General features: G+C 41.0%; 1 protein-coding gene across 5 annotated transcripts in view; it reads left to right on the forward strand.

Moving 5' to 3' along the window:
- Positions 1 to 18,205, forward strand: part of CGNL1 (cingulin like 1) — a 174,778-nt gene that overhangs the window by 69,474 nt on the left and 87,099 nt on the right. For all 5 annotated transcript variants that reach the window (XM_073012192.1, XM_073012195.1, XM_008016471.3 and 2 more), the window contains exons 5-7: positions 8,538 to 8,639; positions 9,185 to 9,333; positions 10,731 to 10,866. In XM_073012192.1, coding sequence (XP_072868293.1) covers positions 8,538 to 8,639; positions 9,185 to 9,333; positions 10,731 to 10,866 — 387 coding nt within the window. The remainder of the gene's footprint in view (positions 1 to 8,537; positions 8,640 to 9,184; positions 9,334 to 10,730; positions 10,867 to 18,205) is intronic.

The raw sequence follows: 18,205 nt of genomic DNA on the forward strand, positions 1-18,205 counted from the left end.
AAACAACTACTCTATGTCAGACACACCTGGTGCCCTGGAAGTAAGCCGCTCTTAAGAGAGTACGGCTGTACACTTGTTCCTTAATCCTACACCGCCTTGTGTGGAACTCATCAGGGGAATTCTGCATGGGAAGGAAAGAGGAAGATACCTGGAGGCAGGTAATAGGAAACTTGTCTATAGCTTCCTTCTAACTTGGGAAATGTACATATAGGGGATAATTTTAGGCATCACCCTACCATCTTTACTACTTGTTATTCCCCCAGCACTCAGCTAACCCATGACGGCTGTGTTGACCTCAAATAGAGCAATGCCATACACACACATACGCAGTTCCTAATGGGGAATCTTTACACCATACTCCTTGCATATACATAGCCTTGAGGAGCTCTACGTAGTTCTTAAAGTCAGTCCAGTATTTTTTTGCTAAAACTCTGAAGTCCAAATTATCAACACGATTCTTGTTTTTTTTGTATACCTGCATACAGGCTGTGCACAGAGTGTGGGTTGGAATCTCACTGGCTGTTATAAAGCAATATAAAGGGTCTTCAATACAGGGGCTTAGGGTATAACTTAGCAAACAGATGAGTCTTCAACAAATATCCTTTTTATATTATTTTATTGGGGTATAACTTATATAAAGGAAATTACCCAAATTATATCTGTACAGTACATTGAATTGTTTTTTTTTTTTTGAGACAGAGTCTGGCTCTGTCGTCCAGGCTGGAGTGCAGTGGCGCGATCTGGGCTCACTGCAAGCTCCACCTCCTGGGTTCACACCATTCTTCTGCCTCAGCCTCCCGAGTAGCTGGGACTACAGGCGCCCGCCACCACGCCCGGCTAATTTTTTGTATTTTTAGTAGAGACGAGGTTTCACCGTGTTCGCCAGGATGATCTCAATCTCCTGACTTCGTGATCCGCCCGTCTTGGCCTCCCAAAGTGCTGGGATTACAGGCTTGAGTCACCGCGCCCGGCCAGTACATTGAATTTTTAACATAGCTTTGCATCCATGCAATTGTCATCCCGATCAAGGTGCAGAACACTCCCATCACCCAGGTTTCCTGGATTTCCTCCCCATCAGTTACACCCCATCCTTCTGGAGGTAATCATATACTGACTTCTATCACCTAGAGTCGTTTTGCCTCTCTTGACTTTTATATAAAGAAAATTTCACAATATGTGTTCTTGTGTGTCTAGCTGCATTTCCTCAACATTATTATATCGTCAAGATTCATTAATGTTGCATATACTGGTAGCTTTTTTGGTATCGAAATGTAGTTTTCCTTTGTATCTGTATAACACAGTGTGTATTCTTGGTGTGCATTTCTGGTTTGGGGCTATTAGGAATAAAGCTACTATGAACGTTATTGTACTTTTTTGTGGAGGGGAGTAAACACATTCACTCATTTCTCTTGAGAATATACCTAGAGGTAAAATTACTGAGTGGTAAGTTAGGCACGTGCTTAACTCATAAAGTATACCTGTTTGTTCTTAGAGTGAATGTGGCCTTTGGCCTCGAGGTTGAGATTGTCTTTCTGGGCCACAGACTAGGGGTGACCAGCCTGAACTGAGGAAGTCAGGGTAGCCCTTCTAGGGACAATGACACTAATGCTGCCTCAAGAAATCATAGAATTATTTGTGAGAAGAAGGGAAGCTGGGGTGTTCTAGGTTAAGTGAATAGCACAGAGAAATATAAAGAGGCATGGGTTTGCCATGTTAAAGAGGGAATGTAGTGTAGTGGGAGCACAGAGCAAGGATGGGGGGAGGAACAGCCTGGTAGCAAGGACCTTGGAAGTTATGTAAGAAGTTTCCATTTCAGGCTGTGAAGGGGGTGGGTTGCCATTGTTGGATTTTAAACAGACGTGAATACCATTGTGTTTGTGAAAGTTTATTCCTTTTGCAGCTTTTGGAGAGAGGTAAGATTAGAGGAAGAGAGACCATATAAAAAGCTAATGCCTGTCTAGGTGTGGTCCCTCACGCCTGTAACCCCAGCACTTTGGGAGACCGTGGAGGGAGGGTTTCTTGAGGCCAAGAGTTTGAGACCAGCCTGGGCAATGTAGTGAGACCCTGTCTCTAGAAAAATTAAAAAATTAGCCAGGCATGGTGGCACATGCCTGTAGCCCCAGCTGCTCAGGAAGCTGAAGCAGAAGTCACTTGAGACCTGGAGGTGCAGGCTGCCGTGAGCTATGATTGTGCCACTGTACTCCAGCCTGGGTGACAGAATGAGACATTGTCTCTTAAAAACAACAACAAAAGAAGCTGCCAAATCAAGAGATGATGAGAAAATGAACCAAGGCTCTTAGACTTCAGGTTCCTATTACAGCTCCATGACTGTTTAATTGCCACATTTTCCTACTCCTCTTCCCTCCCTCTTAAGTTCGGAATCTGATTATTTGCTGGCAAAGGTTTTAGAGTTTTATCTTTGTGGTGTCAGTTAAGTGATTAGGAGAGAATGTAAAAACCCTCTTCCTTAGGGACGGAGACCATATTGGAAAACAGCAAAGCAGGTAGACATTTTGTATGGGAAAGAACATTGTATAATTTCCCTCATTGGGTTGGATTTACAGTTCTAAATGGATTGTTCTCATTTTGCCTAAGAAAATTGGAAGTTGTGTGTGTGTGTTTCTAATTCTCTTCACAGGGGTAGGTGGGGAAGTACCTCATTCCAAATTTATCACACACAACTTGCACCTGGATTCAGGGACGTGCCAGCCAAGATGCTGCCATTTCTAGCTTTGATTCCTGCTTTCGTTTCTTCCCCTCAGCTATTTGTAGTTTTCTAACCACTTTACTGTAGGATTTTAGCCAAATCCTTTTGAGAGAATCTTTGTTACTTTCATGGAAGAAGAAAAAAAAGAAGATCCATTAATATTCATACTCAGATCAGAGAGATAATATTTCCTAATTGGCTCTCTTCAGTCAGATCCCTCTTCATTATGGAAATGTAACATCTAAAAGGAGAAAGCCAATTTAGCTAACATACACTTATTTATTACTTGCATACAGTCTATGCAGAGAGGGACGGAATCTCACTGGCGGTGATTGAGCAATAATCTCTAGTGTAATGCAGATTTCTGTAACAAATATAGGTATAAAGGGTCTTGGGAACACAGAGGCAGGGGCTTTGGGTATAACTTAGCAAACAGATGAGTCTTCAACAGATATCTGTTTTTATATTGTTTTATTGGGGTATAACTTATATAAAGTAAATTACACAAATTGTATCTACACAGTTCATTGAATTTCTAACATAGGTTTGCTTCCATGCAAATACCATCTAGATCAAGATACAGAACACTCCCATCACCCAGGTTTCCTGGGTTTCCGGTGTTCCCCATAAATTGTACCCCCTCTTTCTAGGGGTAATCATATCTTGACTTCTATCACCTTGAGTAGTTTTGGATTCCTGGGTTTCCTGTGTTCCTTCCGCAAAAATTGTATTCCTTCCTTCTGGGGTTAATCATATCCTGACTTCTGTCATCTAGAGTAGTTTTGCCTTTCTTGAATTTTACATAAAGAAAATTGTACAATATGTATTATAATAAGTATTCTTGTGTGTCCCCCTTCATTTCTTCAACATTATATCAGCAAGATTCATTAATGTTGCATGTACTGGTAGCTATTTTGTATTGAAATGTAGTTTTCTGTTGTTATCACTCAACATAGTGTATCCTCTTATGGTCATTTCTGGTATTTGGCTGTTAGGTATAATGCCATACTGAAGATTTGTGTCTTTTTTTTTTTGTAAACACCCTCATTTCTCTTGGGAATATATCTAAGAGTATAATTTCTGGGTTGTAAATTGGGCATTGGTTTAACTCTTAAATGTTGCCAAATAATTTTACAAAGTGATTGAAACAGTTTATACTCCTGGTAGCGCTGCATGCCGGTTCCAGTGGGTATATCCTCTGTAACACCTAGACTCTCTTCCATTGCTTTGGTCTACTTGTCTCTCCTTGCACTACTACTGTACAGTTTAATTATTGCAACTTTAATAAGCCTTGAGATCTGGTAGCTTTATTCTTCTTCAAGATTATCTTAGCTACTCTGGGTCTTTTGCCTTGCCGTATAAACTTTTATCAGCTTGTCAATTTCCACCAAGAAAAGCCTCTAGGAATTTTGATTGGGATTATACCAAATGCATAGATAAATTTGGTGGAACTGACGTCTTCATGTTATTGGTATTCTTATTTGTGAACATGAACTTTCTCCCCACTTATTTATGTCTGCAGCATCTCTCAGCAGTGTTCGGTCATTTTTGTTGGAGAGGTCCAGCACATCTTTCATTTAGATGTAGTCCCTTTCCAGTGCTGTTCACTCCTTTCTGTACTTCCATGTTTCTATCTAGGATTGATTTCCTTCAGCCTGGAGAACTTTTTTTTTAATATCCTGTAGTACTTTTTGGGAGCATTGTTTGAGAATAGCTGTCACTCACTCTCAGTTTTGAGGAACTCTAGTGTGGCAAGTATTGTTTTGTTTCATGAATTTAAAGACATTATTTGTCTTTTGACCCCAGTTGGCTCCATTGGAAAGCTAGCCATCATTCTTAGTGTTATTCTCTTGAAAGTGATGTGTCTTTTCCAGCTGGGTGCTTTTAATATTTTATCTTTTTTGTCAATTGTTAGATTTTCACTGTGATGTGCCTAAGAGTGATTTTTCTTTTATTTATTTTTCTTGGGATTCACTGAGCTCTCGACTTGATAGGTGCATCAGATTTGAAAATTTCTTGCTATTATTTATTTGAATATTGCTTCTTTCACATTCTGTTTCTCCCAGCACTTCTCAGACTCCAGTTAAATGTATTTTAGAAATTTTGATGGTGTTCCTGTTACCCCTTGTGCTCTATTCTCTCTCTTTTCGTGTGTGTGTGTGTGTGTGTGTGTGTGTGTATGTATGTATGTTTGGGGCATCAGATATTCTGGATGTTTTCTATTGACCTTTCAAATTCATTAGTCTTGTTTTCTGGCTATGTCAATCTTACTTTAAGACTTTTTCTTTAAAGGCGTCTTTAAAAGAATCTTTTTCTTCATCCTTCTTTTGAAGGATGGTTCTTTTAAGAACTTTTCTTTGGCCAGGTGCAGTGGTTCATGCCTGTAATCCTGACACTTTGGGAGACTGAGGTGGGAGGATTGTTTGAGGCCAGGAGTTTGAAACTAGCCTGGGCAACATCGTGAGATCCCATCTCTACAAAAACTATAAAAATTGCCAGGCATGGTGGCTCGTGCATGTAGTCATAACTGCTCAGAGGGCTGAGGCAGGAGTATCACTTGAGCCTAGAAGTTTGAGGTTACAGTGAGCTGTGATCCAATGAGTTCTTAAATTTCAGATATTGCATATTGCTGTTTTAGAATGTCTACTTGATTATATTTTTATAGAATCTATCTCTGGAACTTCATTTAGAAAAATCCCTTTGTTGGGCCAGGTGCAGTGGTTCATGCCTGTAATCCCAGCACTTTGGGAGGGCAAGGTAGATGGATCACCTGAGATCAGGAGGTAGAGACCAGCCTGGCCAACGTGGTGAAACCCTGTCTCTACTAAAAATACAAAATTAGCCACGTGTGATGGTGCACACCTGTAACACCAGCTATTTGGGAGGCTGAGGCAGGAGAATTGTTTGAACCCAGGAGATAGAGGTTGCAGTGAACCACGATTGGGACAATGCACTCCAGCCTGGATGACAGAGCAAGACTCTGTCTGAAAAGAAAAAAACAAAAACAAAAAAACACCCTTTGTCCATAATTGTTTCTATTTTAAAAATGTTACAGTTAATTTGAAGTCCTTATCTGTTAACTTTAATATCTGGGCCATCTCTGTGTCTGTTGTCTATTTTATTTAGTTATTGGTTGGTTCTTCCTACTTCTTTGCATGTCCAATGATTTTTTTTTTTTTAATTGTATGCTAGACCGAGTGGGTGACGAATAGTTATAGACGTTCTGGAATGTGTTATCTCCCCCTGAGGAATGTTAAGTTTTGTTTTGACAGACAGTTAAATTACTTGCAGATTATCTTGATTCTACATGGTTGGTTGTTCTAGGCATTATTGGGGAGTGTCTATTTAAGTTTTTGCCCTTACTACTAAGACATGACCCATGTTCCTTTCTTGGATTTCAAATGAATGCCAGAATGTCCACCAAGGTTTCTCTATTTTGGTCGATTTGGAACCCTAGTGTCTCCCTAGCATTGGGCCACCTGTGAAGTTTCTGTTGGGTTCTTTGCCTCCTAACAGCTCTTCTCTGCAGTCCTCTTGAACTCTTGCTCTGCTCACATACAGCTTAGGAATCATCCAAGAATCCAGGGAGTATTTATTGTAGGTTCTTGGAACTTCTTCTGTGGAGCTGTCTCCTCTCTCATACCCTGATCTTGAAATCTCTGTTGCTTACCATCTCTAAACTCTAATCTCTGTTTCCTTCATCAGTGAGTTTCCACTCTAGACACTTTTCTCACTTAAATTAACAAACTTTATTTTTCAGGAGAGTTTTAGGTTCACATTCCCATTTACTGTCCTGTCCCCACATATGCCCTCCGCCACTGTTAGCATCCTGCAGCATGGGGTGCACCTCTCACAATCATGGGACCTACACTGGCACATCATTATCACCCAAAGACCGCCCATAGTTTACATTAGTGTTCACTCTTAGTGTTGCACATTCTACAGGCTTCTGACAAATGAACAATGACATGTATCTATCATTTAGTATCACACAGAAGAGTTTCACTGCCCTAAAAATCCTGTGTGTTCTGCCTGTTTGTTCCTTTCTCTCCCCTAACCTCTGGTAACCCGTAATCTTTTTATTGTTTCCGTGGTTTTATTTTTTCTGGAGTGTTCTATCGTTGGAATCACACAGTATATCACCCTTTCAGTTTGGCTCATTTCCCTTAGTAATGTGCATTTTATCCCATGCCTTTTGATGAACTGATAGTTCATTTCATTTTAGGGTTGAGTATTAATATTCTATTGTCTGATATACCACAATTTATTTGTTCACCTTTTAAGGGCATCTTGATTGCTTCCAAGTTTTGTCAGTTATGAATAAAGCTGCTATAAACATTCATGTACAGGTTTTTATGTGGACATGAGATTTCAACTAATTTGGGTGAACACCCAGAGGGCAGCTGCTGGGTTGTATGGTAAGAGCATGTTTAGTTTTGTCGGAAACAACCAAACCATTTTCTAAATTATCTGTATTATGTTGCATTCCCACAAGCAAAGAATAAGAGTTTCTGTTATTCCACATCCTTGCCACCATTTGGTGTTGCCAGTGTTTTGAATTTTGGCCGTTCTAATTCGTATATAGTGGTATCTTGTTGGTTTGTCTGATTGTTTTTTGAGACGGAGTCTTACCCCGTCACCCAGTCAGGAGTGCAGTAGCATGATCTTGGCTCACTGCAACCTCCAATTCCTGGGTTCAAGTGATTCTTCTGCCTCAGCCTCCTGAGTAGCTGGGATTTCAGGTGTGTAGGCCACCACGCCCGGCTAATTTTTGTATTTTTAGTAGAGATGGGGTTTCACCATGTTGGCCAGGCTGGTGTCGAACTCCTGACCTCAGGTGATCCGTCTGCCTCAGCCTCCCGGGGTGCTGGGATTACTGCATGAGCCACCCCACCCGGCCTCATTGTTGTTTTAATTTGCAATTTCCTAGTGACGTTGTGCTTATAAAATTTTACTGTGCCATGGTTTGGAAATGGAGTCATGGAGAACCCAGGGTGAATGTGGAGCTACCTCCTGTCTTTTCCTTTGTAAGGATCATAACTCTGTGTTGCTTTCTTTTCAGTGCCTGCCAACAATTGTTTTTATATATTTTTGTCTAGCTTTCGGAGTTTTTGCTGGGAGGGTAAATCTGGTATTTGCTACTCTATCATGGCAAAACCAGAATTCTAATGATCATTTACTAAGATTTGATTAAAATTATGAGATACATTGGGTTCTGTAGATACAGAGGTGCATAAAACCTGGTCCCTGCCCCACAAAAGTTCATAATCTCCTGATGTAGTCGTTCTCAAACCACTCTTAAGAAACACTAAAACTAAATTGTGTTCTGCCATTAAAATAGAAAAAATGAATGTCTTTCCCCAATTTACTTACAAAAAGATTTTGTTGTTGAGTTTTTGCTAACCATTGATTTCCATGCTCTGGAATATAGAATTTATTATGGAGAGGCTTTTTAAGTTTTACTATCCTGAATTTAATGTATTACTGTTTTATAATATTCTACAGAATATGTTATGGACTTCTAACAAATATGCCACCTGTGCAAGTTTTAGTCGTATTGGACTAGTGTTGAGGTACCTGACGAAATGATGCCTGTGATTGGTAAATGCTGTAGAGTAAAGTTCACTGGAGTCCCAAGGGGACCAGCAACGTTAACTCTGCCCATCAAGTCAGGGAAGGTTCCCTGTGGGGGTTGATGTTTGAATTGGGTCTTAAAATGTTTAGTGTTATGCCTCATCTGTTACTGCACTAATTATATTTGGAAGGGGAAGATGATTAAAATAAAGCACACTGAACGTTTAAATTAGTGTATCTTTGCAATTAATTATAGGCTTCTAATTCCACATCTGAAGTCAAAGATCTATTGGAACAGAAAAGCAAGCTGACCACAGAAGTGGCTGAACTTCAGAGGCAGCTTCAACTGGAAGTCAAGGTATCTGGTTTTTCCTGTATGTTACTTTTTCCATTTCTGTCTAGGTTGATGAGGAATATTTTACATGCATTGGGATGCCCAGAGTGAAAGCCAATTTTTTTCCCCCTAAAAGTAACATTCCTCTAATCACTGAGTAAATTCCTGTGTATTTGGCTGCTGTTGTCCAAATAATTTCTTTTTTTTTTTTTAATGTAACCAAAGCCTGTACAGACTGTTTGCTTAGACAGAGTAAAAGAAACCCTGTTGGATTTAGGCAGGCCAATGGGAAACTAAATGTATATAAAACATCTGAACTAAATCATAGAAATAACAGAATGAGGTTTGGCTGTGTTTATGTTTTCTTTTACAAGTATTACAGTTCATTAAATATAAATATTTGATGTTCTTTCTAGTTAAGAACTCCCATGCTTTAATTATATAGTTTGATTAAGTTGTTTAATAATGTAAGTGCAAAGATATGGAGTCTGCTTGTTGAGAAGTAGGCTTCTGTGGGGTTACGTTAATGTACCGTGGAGGTACTTTAAAATCACACTGATTCCTGTTAGAATCAACAGAACATCAAAGAAGAGAGAGAGAGGATGAGAGCAAACCTAGAAGAGCTCCGAAGCCAACATAACAAAAAGGTGGAGGAGAACTCCACATTGCAGCAACGACTGGAAGAAAGTGAAGGGGAGCTCCGGAAGAATCTGGAGGAGTAAGTTCTGGGCTGAGAGCCTGTTGCCCTTCCCAGGTTCTCTATGACATGTGGCTAGAACCTTTCTGTCCATTTAATACTACCCAGCCTTCCAAATATTTATAAAGGCAGCTGACTTTTCCTTTTCTTCCTCTTACCCTTGTAAAATTGTGAAACTGGCGACGCATGTAGACTGATAAACAAAAAGGTTAGTAATTCTTAACATTCTTTGTGCACCTTGAAGTATGCCTTACAGAGTTTCAGCCCTTAAAGTGGACCTCCTAGCAGGTAAGTGGGAAGCAGGGCGCTCTGAGTGCTGATATTGAAAGACAGAGTTCAAGGAGCCTGGGCCCAGCTTCTAAAAAGCATGCGTCACGTGGCCTCCATGAGCTCTCAGCCTGTGCATTTCATCCTGGATGGTGCTGGTGTTTGCGATGGCTGCTTATACCTCCTCTGGAGTCTACAGAGAAGGAAAGTTAGGTCCAAGATGCCCCTGCCATTGTGTTGTATTAAAATCTGTGGCAAAGGGATCGAAAACCAAGGTCTGAGAATCCACAGTGCTATGACGTCTCGTGGACACGACAGAAGCCTTAAGTGGAAAGTCAAGTGGGAATGAAATCTAGGGAGAAGTTCAAGAAAAAGAAGACATTATATAATAAAAGCATTTGATTGTCCTTGCAGTTTTGATGGTGGTGTTTTGCGTTTAAAGCAATCATAGAGGCTAACTGCAGAAAAGAGTTTAGTACGAAAAAAATCAGAAAATATAGGGTATAGTAAAAGCTTTACAACATAAAGAGGTATAGTAGTTTTGAGTTTGGTTCAGAGCAGAGTTTTGTAAACTTTTTTTTCATCAGATGGTGATTATTTTAGGATTTGTGGGTCATAGTGTCTGTTGTACACACTCAGCTCTGCCATTGTATCGTGAAATGAAATGGCTACTCATAAATGAATGAACATGACCATGTTCCAGTAAAACTTTACAATAACAGGCAGTGGGCTGAACTGGCCCACAGACCGTAATTTGCCAACTCTTCTGGTCTAGAACACTGGGATAGTAGACAGTGGAAGGGTGGGGTGGCTTTAGTGGGAAATTTTTTTTTTTTTCATTTCTTTATCTTCTACATTCAAATTCTAGTACCCTACCATCTCCTTTTGGGGAGAAAATGTCTCCGTATAACCATACCCACTTCATTGGTTTGAGTTCTCATTTATCCTCTTGTTGGGCAATTAGACCATAGCCTAAGTTCTTCTCAGGCACCTTTTCAGGTTGGTGATTCCTTGCTCAGTGCAGAACAGAGAATGGGGAGGCTCCTTGGGTCTTTAGAGACTTGTGTAAAGCTCTGGAGATCAGAAATCAGACTGGATGGAAATAAGCAGAGCCCCGGAGATCCTGTCTAATGGACTTCCTTCCTTGCCAGGCTATTCCAGGTGAAGATGGAACGGGAGCAGCATCAGACTGAAATCAGGGATCTCCAGGACCAGCTCTCAGAAATGCACGATGAACTGGACAGTGCAAAGCGATCAGAGGACAGGGAGAAGGGAGCTCTGATTGAGGTAAGTGGGGCTGTAGGGTCACGCGATAAGACAGACCCCACCTGCCTGGAAAGGTGGAGTGGCTGGGGTTTGTGCACTGCCAGCCACTGTCTGATGTGCACACCTGCTCCACCTGTGCTCTTATGATCTGTGAGTCAGTGGATGCACTGGACTCTCTCCTCTGCGCTTGGCATTTGCTAATTATTATGGGTTTTTATTGTGTATTCTCTCTTCTCTAAATTAGATTATTATCTTGTTGAGGTATTAGATACACATGTATGAAATTATTAGAAAGCAAGAATGTTGGTTTTGAATATCTACATTTTTGGGGGAGGGAATAAGTATAATTGAGGGTCAGAAAAAGATAGGACTTTTCTCTCTGCACACATTTAGGTGTTTGATGTTTGCGGTAACATTATCATCACCTGTATTCTAGCATGGTTTTGGAACCTACTTCTTTGTAAGCGTGGTTTGTAGGAATAGCCCAACAAAGAGATGATACACAATTTAGAGCAAAGCCAACAACAACAACAACAAAAAGTCAAAACATAAAGGTTCTTTGTTAATATTTAATTTTCTACTTCCTCCCTCTTTGGGCTTAGGTGTTTTCTCTGTCCCTTCCTTGGTGCTAGAAGTTTCTGACTCTGAAGTCCCTGGAACACTCTGTCTCAGTTGTCTACTGTTCTCTCCTTTCCTCTTCCAGTGTTGAAATAATTCCCCAGGAGAAATTTTAGGTCCTACTTTTTAGAACTTAGCCTTTCTTCACCCGATGACTTGGCAGGAGCTCAGAGATGAGTGACTGTGGCCACCCAGCCCAGGAGTTCTCATGAATCCATTTTTCACACGGGCAGAGGAGGGTGATTGTCTCTTCTCTGCACATGACCATCTCTGTGTCCCTATTCAGACCTTTTCCCCCGAGAAGCCCTCAGCATTGTTCTTTACCAACTGGGAGTCCTCTTTTTATCAAATGATTCCTTAAAAACCACCACATTCTTGGTATTACACTGCTTCTCATGGCGCTGTTTACCCTCAGGGCTCAGAGTTACAAAGACAAGAAGATATGTGTATTTATCACTGAAATAATATTAAAACAACATAAAAGGAAAGTTTAAAAATGATACGTACACATACTTTCCTAATACCTAAGCAGCCATTTTTGTTTCTAGAATTTCTGTTTGCCTCCCTGTCTATTGATAGGTTTCATCTACCCATCTATATATAATATAGGGACAATCATCATGTCCCTACAGTTTTGATACCTGCTTTTAAAACTTAAGATGTCAAAAATGTTCTTTCTCATTATTCTTTATATCCTTTGTATTTCATTTTTAGGAAGATAAACCACAATATATTTAACCATTCTCCTACATTTGTTTTCCCTTTTTCGTAATTATGAAACAAAGGTCATGGGGAACAGTTTTTACATTTATCCTTTTACTACTTTAAAAATTGTTTCTAAGGATAAGTTTCCAGAAATGATGTCACTGAACAATTTATGGCTTTCAGTAAAAGTATAGCTTCATGAACAAATTTAAATAGAAGATAAAACATTGTCATATTCTGTGATTCCTTGTGTGGACATTTGATTGGTTCTAAAGGGGAAAGATGTTATGTTAGCTTGTGGGAAGTCTCTGAAGTTGCTGATTTTCCCCAATAACTGACAGCTGTCACTGTGAGTTGCCCCCTGATATCCCCTGTCCTTTCAGTTTCTCTATTTTAGCTCATTGACCTTGCACATTTTTTGTATCTTTCTTCTACTAGCCAGCTAATTCAAGAGCAGTCACCTTTGCTTCTTTCCCCATTTCATGTCTAGCACAGTGCCGAGCAACAGAGCAAATGAATAAATAATTTTTCATATTTAAATTACTTTAAAAATGTCACCATTTTTTAAAAAAGAGAATAATTCTGAAATGAACTCCATACTTCTTTTCCTCTTTAAACATACCATACTGCATATCTATTAACTGAACATCATTAGTTTATTGATTTATTTATATTGATAATAGGATAACTATATGAGACTATTTTGGTGATGCGTTCAGGCAGAGGCTGATAATGCAAGATACAGCAGTGGGCAATAGCACATGTTTTCTTAAACCTGTTCCTGATGTTGCTGGCTTACAGGTTGTTTGTCTCTTTCCTATAACAGGAGCTGTATCATTTACTGCTGCCTTTCTGCAAGATGAGTTAGGGTGTAATTAGCTTCCCTATGTCAAAGTGGGTTTCTCTTGCTCCAGAAAATCACCCTCTGTTTTTATCAATTTCCTTTGACTTGTCAGCAACACTTAAACTATGATCTATGGTTTCTGTATCACTAGTAAAATAGACCCTGTCTCCTTGTCACTTTTAATTTATTTTTCATATCTGAATAAAAAGTGACCTGGGGGAATTTGATAACGGAGTATAGTTGTGGCCAAGTTCCCCATGGCATTTAGCTTGGAACAAACTGTTAACACAATGAGCATTAAACATTTCTGCTTTTGAATGTTCGAAAAAGGTTGAAGGCCCGAGTTTTGCAAGTCCTGCATAATGGACCAGATTTTGCATGAAATATCTTTTAATGTGTCACATTTTGTTCAATAACACCAGACCCCCTGTATGCAATCAGTAAAGTAACATTAAGAAAGAATAGGCTGCTCTGTCTATGGAGTAGCCATTCTTTTGTTTCTTTACTTCTCTAATAAACTGGCTTTCACTTAAAAAAAGAAAAAGAATAAAACAGTTTTTTAAAAAAAAGAAGGAAGGGAGAAATAGTAGAAAATACTTTGTTTTCTTAGAATAAGCCATAAAATTGACCAACAGTGGGTTGACTTTGTTATTCTTAGTTAAATAGATGATTCTGAAATTTTTTTTTCCAGCTCAAGTTACAAGAATGATTATAGAACAGGTTTCCACCACTTCTTTGTCATGAATGCATTACCTTCCATTCTGAAGGTGACAGGTCAACGTGAGACAGCTTGCTAAGTGCCACGATGGTGGGGTTTTCTAATTATCAAATGTCTGCTTTGATGGGAGCCTGCAGTGCTGAGAGATGGGCCTCACTCCAGCAGAGTCTTGTGGTGTTTTATTCCGGGCATTTGCCAAGATGCAGGTACTTCACTCTCATTAAAATAGTCTGGTTATAAAATTGTGTTGATCTGAGGAGAGATTGTGCTCAGAAAGTATGTCTCTAAAACTTCTTTTGTAATGATATTTTTGAACATTCTACGCATTTTTATAAAAAAGGCAGCCAAAAATATCGTGATTCTCACCAGCCGTGTGATGCTTCCTTGGCCATCCTTCTGGAACAAAAAAATGACAGAATTCTCTGTCAGCTACCGTTGCTGTAAAACCTTTTATTTACGCTTTCAGTGAGCATGGGCCAGAGATAGGGACCCTGTGGAACTTCTGAGAAGCACTTAATGCAAAAGAGGGTCTAGACTGGTGTCTTCCTCATTTTGATGTGTCATGCTCGTGCCCAGGTGGTGTGCGAAGTAAAACTTTTTGGGAGCAAATACCTTGCCATTCTGGACATCCTGGTGCCTGCTTCTCAGTGCGCATGGTCTTGGGGTGGTCATTTGCTGCTGCTGCTGCTGCAGAACAGCTGGTCCCATAGTGTGTTCCTTTTTCTCTTAGATCTCCATCTACCCGTTTCTTCAGGCTCTGGTCGTGTTTCTTTGCTTTAGTTTAAGAAGGTGGACCTCCTTAAAGGGCCTTCCAGCCAAACACAGTGCTCTGTTTTGGTGGCATCTGTACGAGGCTGTTTTCATGCTGCTGATGAAGACATACATACCTGAGACTGGGCACCTTACAAAAAAAAGAGATTTAATGGACTCACAGTTCCCTGTGGCTGGGGAGGCCTCATAATCATGGCAGAAGGTGAAAGGCACATCTCACTTGGTGGCAAACAAGAGAAGCAAGAACCAAATGAAAGGGGTTTCCCGGCTGGGCGTGGTGGCTCAAGCCTGTAATCCCAGCACTTTGGGAGGCTGAGACGGGTGGATCACGAGGTCAGGAGATCGAGACCATCCTAACACGGTGAAACCCCATCTCTACTAAAAAATATAAAAAAACTAGCCGGGCTAGGTGGTGGGTGCCTGTAGTCCCAGCTACTTGGGAGGCTGAGGCAGGAGAATGGCGTGAACCCGGGAGGTGGAGCTTGCAGTGAGCTGAGATCCGGCCACTGCACTCCACCCTGGGCGAGTGGGACTCCGTCAAAAAAAAAAAAAAAAAAAAAAAGAAAGGGGTTTCCCCTGATAAAACCATCAGATCTCGTGAGACTTACTCACTGCCATGAGAACAGTATAGGGGAAGCCACCCCATGATTCCATTATCTCCCAGTGGGCCCCTCCCTCAACATGAGGGAATTATAGGAGCTGCAGTTCAGGATGAGATTTGGGTGGGGACACAGCCAAACCATAACAGCATCTAATGGATGAACTCCAGTGTGACTGTTTGCTTCTCAGCCTTCTTGAGTGTGTGGTTTTGTGGTCAGGTCTGTAGTGACCATAGTGAAGAGAAGGGGCATTAGGACCCATCTGGGTCCCATTCTTGACTCTGCTGCTTGTAAGGCCGTGTGATCTTAGGCATGTTAGAGTCTCAGAGCTTCGTCCGTTTATGGAGAATAGTAATCTTCATCTCCTTGAATATCCATCTCTGTGGGTCGTTAGAAATGCTCAGCACAGTTCTTATGACGCAAAAGGACCAAACACGGTCAACTTTTCTAGACAGCCGGTTTTCCCTTGTTTTCTTTAATTGGAGTCCACAGAGAGGCAAGTTGAGTATACGTCCTCTAATGGACGTATACTTACATTTTGAAGTTTATGTATTTTTCTCTCCCTTCTTTGATTGATATAATTAAGCCCCGAGGTGATGGAGTGAAGTTTTTGAAACCTCATGTACCTTTTGGTTTCTACTCTGGAAAACTTCAAGTGCTACCACGTGATATGGCGAGGTGTAATCTGATTGGATTTGTCCTGCACAGTCCACTTAAGCGACAGCCCCAGCCATAGATAACAGCATGTCAGTGCAGAATGGACCATAAAAACTTCAGTCTTGACATGCATTGGCGGCAGCACACAAAGGCAACACAAAACACAGAGATATGCTGGAAAAGATAAGTGTGGGGAGAGGAACTGTCTTATCGTCCAAACAATTGAGAAACGTGTGAGAGTAAAAGCAGGAAACAGGGGTCAGAATCACAGGGCCTGCACTAAAGATGCTGGCAGGAGGTTCCAGGAAGCCCTGGGGGGTAGCCGGAAGCAACAGTCATTCAGGAGAGACTCTGATCTTCCTTAAGAAGGGGCTGGGCAGCGGCAGCAGGGCGTCCTCTTTGATAAATATCAGGACAGGGTTTATTTTCATAAGATCTCTGTGTTTGGTGCTTTGAAAGAGCCAGAGCTGGCCTTGTTACTTGCATGGGTCTCTTGACATTTCGTCTGCGCTTGTCAATGCCTGCTAGTTAGATTCTTGATGGGCAAAATCTTAGTCTGTGCAATGCAGCCCTATCCTGGGATTGTAGAGGTTCCTCTGGTTCAATGGAGGTGCATGTCCTACAGAAAAAGAAAGAGCTCTCGTTGTCAGTTATCCTTAAATCAATAAAATGTTTCTTCCCTCATCAGGGACACACTTTCTGAATGGAAAGTAGCTTATCATTTCTGAAGCCTTGGGTCCCCAGGTGGCAGCCATGCCTCTGATTCCCCAGGGGCTCCAAGAGACCAGGTCCTGTTCTTATGCAGAAGCCACAAGTGAAATAACTGACAAGTTTAGAATTCTGACTTCTCCAGACACCCGTACTGCACTTGTTTATTTATATCTGAACAGATAGGTGCTCCCAATATTAATCTATGCATCAAAAATATAGTAAATCAGATCTGTATCTGTCTTTCAAGAAGGATAAGTAGGGAAGCCAAATGCAGATTAGAAAAATGATTAAAATATATAGAATGTAAAATAAGAAGTATTAAGTACTATGAGAAGAACAGCTAAAGTGAGATGGGTATTCAAGAGGGATATTCAAGGAAGACCTCTTGGAGGAGGTCATACTGTATCTGGGTCTTCAAAGATTTTCTGAAAGGCAGGGAGAGATGTGCCTGAGAAGGGAAAAGGGCACTCCAGACAGAAGATGCTGCATGGATTGCCTTAGAGGCTGTAGGTGAGAGCCTGGATGCAGGGAGCAGCTGAGTGGCTATCGTAAACCCACCTGCACAGGAGGTGAGGAGGGCTTTACCCAGGGAGGTGATGGAAAGGATCGAAGATGTTGCAGAACTACCCTTTTGGTTATGAGAGACCAGGACGAGAGAAAAGTCCAGGTTGCTGCCAAGTTTCTGAGCTTGAGTGCTGAGGGGGCAGGTGGTGCTTTTCACAAGAGCAAAGAACAAAGGAAGAAGGAAGGAAGGAGCATGATGAATTCTCTCGAAACTGTAATCCTACTGAATCTGAGGTGTCACAGGACACCCAGATGGGTGCATCTAGCAGGTCTTTGAATGTGTTAGTGCAGGTTTGAACTCAGAGAAGGGTAAGAGGTAAAAGTTTAGGAGTCATTTACATAGAATTAACAGTTGGAAAAGCAAAAATGAGCTTGCTAAAAGAGGGTAAAGAATGCAAAGTTGCATTCTTGGAGATCATCATAGATTTTGGGAAGAGGGAGAGAAAAGCCAGAAGAGACTATCACAGAAGAAGCAGCCTGAGGGAAGAAAACAGGAGTTTGTGTTATCTTGGCATTCCAAGAAAGAAGGGCATCTTAGAGAGACAGGAAGGGAGGATGAAAGAGGGGTAAAGAAAATTGACGACTGGGAAAAGGCCATCGGATATGATTAAAGGTCACAGTTACCTCAGAGGGGACTGTCTTGGTAGAGTAGGGACAAAAATCATACAGCAAGAGATTAAGGACTGAACGGGCAGTCATGAAGTAGAGGCAATGAACAGAAATTATGCTTTCACACATTTTGATGGTGAAGTTTGGCAGGTAACCAAGATTCAAGAATATGGATAGGAACAAAATGGCAGAAAGAAAAGACAACTGTATTAGTCCGTTCTCACTCTGCTATAAAGACACTACCTGAGACTGGGTAATTTATAAACAAAGGAGGTTTAATTGACTCACAGTTCCGCATGGCTGGGGAGGCCTCAGGAAACTTACAATCATGGCAGAAGGAGAAGTAGGCACCTTCTTCACAAGGCGGCAGGAGAGAGAGTGAGCGAAGGGGGAAAAGCCCCTTATAAAACCGTCATATCTCGTGAGAACTCACTATCACAAGAACAATGTGGGGAAAACTACCCCATGATCTGATCATCTCCCAGTGTCCCTCCCTTGACATGTGGGGATTATGGGAATTATAACTGGAGATGAGATTTGGGTGAGGACACAGAACCAAACCAT

This window comes from Chlorocebus sabaeus, chromosome 26 (assembly GCF_047675955.1).
Source record: "Chlorocebus sabaeus isolate Y175 chromosome 26, mChlSab1.0.hap1, whole genome shotgun sequence".
Lineage (NCBI taxonomy): Eukaryota > Metazoa > Chordata > Mammalia > Primates > Cercopithecidae > Chlorocebus > Chlorocebus sabaeus.